At 37.4% G+C, this 7620-nt stretch overlaps 1 protein-coding gene across 1 annotated transcript; it reads right to left on the bottom strand.

Moving 5' to 3' along the window:
• Nucleotides 1-4875: 4875 nt before the first annotated feature.
• P24BETA2 (emp24/gp25L/p24 family/GOLD family protein) lies at nucleotides 4876-7333 on the bottom strand. The gene is made up of 5 exons (XM_078319831.1): nucleotides 7192-7333; nucleotides 6408-6617; nucleotides 5970-6156; nucleotides 5476-5583; nucleotides 4876-5125 (listed from the first exon to the last, which is right to left on the bottom strand). Exons 2-5 carry the CDS (start codon nucleotides 6612-6614, stop codon nucleotides 4992-4994), a joined length of 636 nt encoding a protein of 211 aa, XP_078175957.1. The 5' UTR covers nucleotides 6615-6617; nucleotides 7192-7333; the 3' UTR covers nucleotides 4876-4991.
• Between the last annotated feature and the right edge of the window lie 287 nt (nucleotides 7334-7620).

Below are 7620 nucleotides of genomic sequence, written 5' to 3'. Positions count from 1 at the left end.
AGGAGAGAGAGATGAAACCCTAGCTGATCGGCTAGGGAAGAGAGGCAGCGGCCGATGGTTCCCAAACGACGGCGGAGGGACAAGGCCGATCAGATCGACGGAGAGGCGACCTCGGCTTGATAACACAAGGAGGGCTTAAACGGCGGCTCGGCTCCAAGCCAATTTGGCTCTTGGCCGATCATGTGATAGAGGTCAAATAAGTCACTATTTTTCCTATCACTTAGCCTATATTATTGTCATTTATCGAGTTACAATTGATTATTTTTTAGAGAATCGGATTCTTTTTTGTTATTTCACTTAATTTTAGAGAATTGCATATTTTCAATGATATTGGAGCAAAAACAGGCGTAAAACAAGCAATTTTGACATCTCAGACGCACGGATGCCTTCATCCGCATACTACTCGGAAGAGCTATCGCAGGAGGTTATAACTGCCCGTGCGGATCTTAGCCAATCCCCATGCTATTCCAGCATCCGCATGCAAAAATTGCCAGAACAGCAGTTACAGATCTAACTTCCCAACCAAGGCCTATTTAAGCAAATGAACACCTAGGAAGGATCTCTCTCTCTCTCTCTCTCTCACTCTCGAATCTCTGGAACCACAGAAGCATAGACATATCTAAGAGCACTTAGAACTAGGGTTTCACTCTAGTGGAGGCTATGCAAAGGAGAAATCAATAAGGAATAACAAGGTCTCTACTAGAAGAGAATGAAGGAACAAGGCGTAAAGATGGCATGCATGAGATAAGGGGCAGCATAGGTGTTCTCCCTCCATCTCTCTCTATTGCTCTCTCTCACTTTATGTATTTTGTTTCTTTTGTTGTTGAACCCGCCATGAGTGGCTAAGCAACCCTATTCTAGGGTGAAGACATGTAATCTTGAATTCTTATGAGTTTAATCTAATTGTTCATTTATATTATCTTTGTACTATGATCTGAATTCCTACTGAGATTTTATGCCTAATGTTCTTGTTTATTGGGTGCTTAAAGTGACCTCGTATGATAGAAGTACGTAATACACTCATACCTAATTGGAGTTAACTAATATCCGAAGAATATAAGTTATCCTAGATATAAGTAGAATAGACTGACCAGTTGACCGCTTGTATTCGAGCCACAGTTAAGGGACCTATTGGGATGTGGTTTAGCAGACGAATGTCACATTCTATTACTAATAGTGGGGTAATCTTAATTGTTATTATTACCAAAGGTTAGAGGAAGGACCGACCAAGTGAACTTGACCCTTTTGTAATATTAGTAATTAAGACTTATCATTAATCTACATGAAATTGTGCTAAGTATCCGACAGGTACTTACTCAGTTAGGGTGTTGTGAGACTGACCGGAGATCAACACTAAAATAGAATTAGCAGCTCTCAGATCGCAGAGATACCAGTATCGGACGTGTACGGTTCTGGCCAAACCGTGTGCGATTCCAACTGGAGTTGAAATCATACTTTGTACGGTTTATCCAAACGTGTGCGAATGGTGACAGAGCCGCATGCTATTGAGTAATTTTGCAACTGACAGGTATTAGCAATAGCATGCTGTTGGTGACAGACCGTGCGCTATTGTTATGACAACCATAACTTAGATTACACAAGTTTGAATGATAGAATGTATGATTCCCTGAAGCTCATCTTCTAAACACTTAATCTAATACTACTCCTCTGTTGTAATTCAATAATTATAACCGAGCAACCAACAACCAATCAACCAAACACACTTAACTCACATAAAAGAACCAATAACCTAGACCTTAGTTTACATCTTAGATCTCTTAATACATCATCCCTGCGGATCGACACCCCAATCTATACTATACAATAGATTCATGCACTTGTGAATCGACCAAACACATTAGGGTTATAAATATTATTAGCATTGATTTCCACCATATCATCGAGTCAGATGGAGCAACGGCCGGAGCTGCGGACCGGCAGCAACTCGGTGGTGGTGTGGGTCAAGGGGGACGCGACGGCTCAGTGGTGCTCCTTGCTTGCTTGGCCAAAGGAAGAGAAGAGAGATAGAGAAAAAAAGCTCTAGAACTTTCTAAATCTACTTTTCAAACTTATGAAATGAATTTGTGTTAGATGAAAGTGTAGGGATGTCATCTTATGTAGATTGTCATAATTACTTTAATGCCTCCCATTTAAAATCAAAATGATATGACATTAAATGAGAACATATGAGTAATATCATATAGCAATGGTCCATTGGACCATTAGTCCATCCAACTTTCATTCAAAAGGTTGCTTACATAAGAAGCAATTTTCCCCTCCATTTTGTTGACCAAGTCAACAGCACTCTCTTCTTGGTCAAAGTTGTTGACCAAAGTTTGACTACATTTGACCATGGTTAAACATTAATTCCAATGATCATAACTTTTGAACTATAAGTCCAAATTGCGCATGCCATATATCCACTCACTTGTATGATAATCATATATAACATGGTATGATCAAATCAACCAGAATAGAAGGTTTAACACATCTCACATAATCAAAACACCATTTGTAACTCGTATTATGTGATTCACTATGCATGTTGTTTCCGACATATTTGCACGGTGTCATAAATCTGTATGACATCTCGACCAAGGGACCCTGTAGGTGTGACCGGCTTGGATCTTTATTATGTTAGCAATCTGGAACATCCTGTTTCTAATTGATCAAGATTAGTGTCTAGCAACATGCCTTGACTATCCAATTATACATACGATATGTAACCTGACAGTATCGTTGATCTATATAGACAATGCATGACACTGCTTGTGTTGTTTTCAATATCTCATGATGATCCAATGATAAACGTGAGACATGATGTTTGTCGTTCCCACTGTATCATCGATTATGTTTCTTGACGCGTGAGCATCATATTATAATACATGATTGCAACTGGTCAATCATGTTGTGCACATATAATATAATCTCTATCAAGAGGCCTAGGGATATCATAACTTACTCAGCATACACCAGTATGCAAATAAGGGATATTAGTTCTGTTGACATATGCGTACTAACCAACGTAAGTTATACACATAGAGAGGATGTTTTTATAACTCCCTGTTACGGCGAGTGGTGGACAGCAACCACTGATGTACATACCTAATGTCTCAGAAGACATAAAATATTACCGTGAACCATCAATGATAAAAAAAATATAAAATCCTTTATGATGTTCACGTGTGGTCAAATCCGACAACATATAAACACTTATATGCATCTGTGACATTGAACCGGCAACACGGCCGTGTTGATCTGTGATAGCTGGATTAAAGCTTTCAATCGTCACACTAGCCTTACATGTAATCAGTGTTCCTTGCTGATTACCTCGGTCGAGGATACTTTACATTACTTTTATCAGCTGGTTGCTACACAATCTAAGTACTTAGATAAACCATAAGTAATGCAACTTTAGGCAATAAATTGACTATCGTCAATCAATCATATGAACAAGAAATACAAACAAGAGTTTGTTCTAGGGCACCTAACTCTATCATAAACTGCATCCAATGAATGGGTCAAAACTCAAAAGCCAATCTAAAAAAAAGGATTCATTGATCAAATTCAAATAAAAGAGTTGAACTAGAGTTTGTGTGTGAAGGCATAGCACAATACGACATCCTTGTTTCATAAAACGTGTTGCTCCATAGAAGTAAGGAATTTACCCTAAATAAGAGAGGGAAAAAAAATAAACTGATCGGTACTTGCATAATCACAAAATTCTTGAATAGCAAGAATGAAGGTTGGAACACAAAAGAGTACTTGGAGATGAGGTGTAGATCTGGCCGGAACTCCAAGAACAAGTATACCAAGTAGAGCAGAGTACACTAGAGGTGATGAATCGTTCAATGCTTAGAAAGACAAGAGGGAGGAGACTAAAAGAGCATAGGAGAGAGAGAGGTGGGTCTCATCAACGGTTAAATTAGGAAAAAAGAACTGGACTTGGAGAAAAATCAAGATGAGATATGCAGCCTCAGCCTTTCTGTGGGTGATCGCGTGGCCTTCATCTAGACCAATGAAACTTAGATATTCTGCTTATGAATAGCCTGACATGTTACCAACTGCGTCAATGAGAGTCAAGATGACTGGAAATAAAGTACCAATGCATACTCCATATAGATTGCTGCCATGAAGAGAGGTAATTTTGTTGCAAACAGAAAATAATATAAGAGGAGGAAAGCAAACAAACAGTGTTTATGTACAAGGTTTGCAATGGAAGTTGCATGATTATAGAGAAAGGGGGAAAAAATAGAAAATCGTTTAAGGAGAAGGGGCACAATAATAATAACGAAGGCTCATGTAATTATTTTGCTGGATGGTGCAAGTGAATACCATTGAAGGATTAAGAAACGGTGTTTATTTGATGGAGAGCTTATGTAGGTTTAGTCTCGATTATAGCCAAAACATCAAAAACCTAGTGCCTAGTTAAAACGGCACTACAATACCAAGCTGGAAACAGCCAAAAAAATCAGCATACTAGCTGAAATTGCTATAATAAACACCTCAAAATCACTTTTCTAAAGTTATCAAAACAAAAAAAATTTCAAAGTGAAAAACGCTTTATGCAAAAATTAATAATTAACTAAGAAAGCACATATATTGAAGCACAACCATCAAAGACAGAAGCACAGCCATTTGCCCATCATATATTGAAGATAAATTACCACCTTAAATGCATAAATTATGTTCAATGTATACTGCTCCCAACAACTAAGGCATTTATAAACCAAAAGCATTTTTCTGGTACCAATAACAAACAGCACCGTCTCATATGAGAATATTTCATTCACAGAATCCAATCTTAAAAACTTGGAAGCTTTGTCATATTAGATAGTTAATAAGTTTTAATTTAAAAAAAAAAGAAGAAGCAAGATGATGTTCCTAGATTATAAATGTGAAACCTCTTCTAAGATACAAAAAAGAACATATAAATTGTTAATAATAGTACAAATGGAACGAGAATTAAAATATCACAAAGAGAGTGTTTCCTAAACCCTAGTGGTACCAAGCTTGCGCTCGAAAAGGCGTCGCAACAGGTAAACCTGTAACACACTTGCGCCAATAAGTGCCAACGACTCAAAGATTGCCTTCTGTATCGCCCTCTTGCTCATTCCTTCATTCACTGGCCCCAAAAGATAATTACAGAGAGATAAATAAAGATAAAGTCATGAGTGGAAGTACTACTTCGCATACGGAATGTTCTGGTTTTCAGTGTTTCTTTTTTGTTTGTTTATATGGGTTCATATGGTACCAAACTGGAAAACCTTGTTAATAAAAAAATTGTACACAGATGCATGTGAGGTCAAGGCATACACAAGGGACATGATGCAATTCCTGCTTATTATTACAAGAATATATTGACACTATCAAGTAGTGTATGTAATGCCAGACATGACATGACATGGACAGTACATAATTTGGTCACAGGGAGGCAGGGTGGGGGAGAGAGGAAGAGAGAGGAAGGGTGATTACAGATGGCCTGTCGGTCAGTCTGAGCCTCGATCCAATGCTGCTCAAATTGTATGTTGTACAATGCTTCATCTAGCTTAGCTATTTGGTCCAACAAAGGCGCAAAATGTTCTGCAATTTAATTCATTCACAAAAATATTTCATTACAGGAACCTCTACTGAAAGTCTGAAACTCCTAAAACTCAGATTGCACTCATAATTATACTCATATTCCTATTTTTGTAACAATAGTTCACATGTATAATTGTATCGTAATAAGTGGAAAAAATAAAAATGTCAGACCTCAGATGTTTAGTTTCAGTAAGATACATACTGTAGCATCCCTTGCTGTAAGGTATGCTATAGCTGATGTGTGTTCTTTTCTTTAAAGCTAATTTAACAAATCTCAATTACCAAGCAGCAATTGCTGTATCACTAATACTAGGAAAGAGAAGTTGAAACAACAGGAATGCTACAGAGTTTGTAGGCAAAATGGATCAAGGTATGGTGATTATTACCGTCTTTGGCATGTTGGTCGAAATAGGAAAAATGGCCAACGTGGACATCAAAATCAATGGTTTCATGGTATGGTGATTTGTTGGTGAAACAGAAGCGGTGGAGGCCTCTTTTCTGCACTACAAACTCAAGCTTGTCACTTATTTTATCCCTTGAGTCATGAATTTGCGCACCAGATGGGTCTTTCACCTGGAAAGTCATAAAATGTGCAATATTAATATTTACCGAAATAAACTGGAAAAGTGGGGAGTCAAGGAGCAATTGAAGCATGGTAAGTTGGGAAGACTGTTCAGGTATCTTTCAGGAATTTAGGACAAATTACAAAATTCTAAGGCATGTAAACAGAAATATCAAAAGTAATAACTAATAACTCATATAAACATTACAAACAGTAGTAGTAGCAAGCACTAAAGACATGATAAGCAGCATCAGGACCATACCACAAGATCTACACCCTCATCGGAGTAATGCCAGGGGGTGTCAGTCTTAATGACAACAAATGACGCGTGCAAAGTATCGCCTTCATATTCAACTTGGTGTGAGAAGCACTCTTCCCTATCTATAACGAATCTTATACCCAGAGCAGGTCCCATGTACAGAAAGAGACTTGAAAGTAGTAACAGGTAATTCAATCTCCTACACGCCATTTCCTATCAAAAGATAGTACAATAAGGATGTGAATGACAGAAACAACATACTTGGGGTAATTACCCATTAGAGAAAATAACACAAACATATAGTCTAAAAAAAACTAAAGCACTGAGAAATCTCTAAGCAGGTCATGAATGCTATAATGGACAAAACAAGGTATAACCCAGGGTTGTAAAAAACGGCCGTTTAGGCCGATTAATCGACTGATACTAAAAAAAGAGTCAAACAATTCCACTGGATTTGAAATTTCTGACTAAATTCCTGTCTAATTAGCCTAGAAACACCACATGTAACATATTCCCCCATGACTGAGACAAAGCTAAAATTCCTATTGAGATGATATTAACCACTACCACTTGCTGAAATGGAGATCCCAACTGTAAAACCCTTTCTCTTATCGCTCATACTCAAACCCTCAACAGTACCATTACTTAAAACTAGGACCTTCTACTGTACCGAGCAATAATCACTCCATTGTTGCGCTGCTACCATGGTTTAGAAAATCTATTATCCATTGGCAGCCCCCAATTCGATTATTTGGGCGAAAAAACGGTGGAATCGGAAGAGACTTACCGTAAGAGTTACGCCGATTCTTCTTTGCTGACAAGTTCTTCAGATTTGATTTTCTACCGATTTCGATTTCGATTCTTCAAAGGCCGATCTGATTTATTGATGATTGGAAGAGAGATTTGGTGATTGCGTCAATTATGTTTCGCTAATTAAAAGGAGAAAGAAGATCCGAAGGTCATTCTATTTTTTGTTGCGGTCCTTCTTACTGACTTCTAATAAATCAAATTATATAACATTCTATTTATTTTGAAAAAAATATAAAAAATATTTCTAATATTTTTAATACAAAAATAGATAAATCATAACTTTTTCTAAAAAAAAAAAAAATTCCCAACCGGCCATTTAATGGCCGGTTCTCATTTTAATTCTCAACTGACCATTAAATGGCCGGTCTGGGGTGGACATATTTATTATTTTATAATTAACTTTAGA

This window comes from Carex rostrata, chromosome 18 (assembly GCF_964058835.1).
Source record: "Carex rostrata chromosome 18, lpCarRost1.2, whole genome shotgun sequence".
Taxonomy (NCBI): Eukaryota; Viridiplantae; Streptophyta; class Magnoliopsida; order Poales; family Cyperaceae; genus Carex; species Carex rostrata.
The sequence above is the reverse complement of the archived record's forward strand: the minus strand, read 5'-3'. Positions and strand labels throughout refer to the sequence as shown.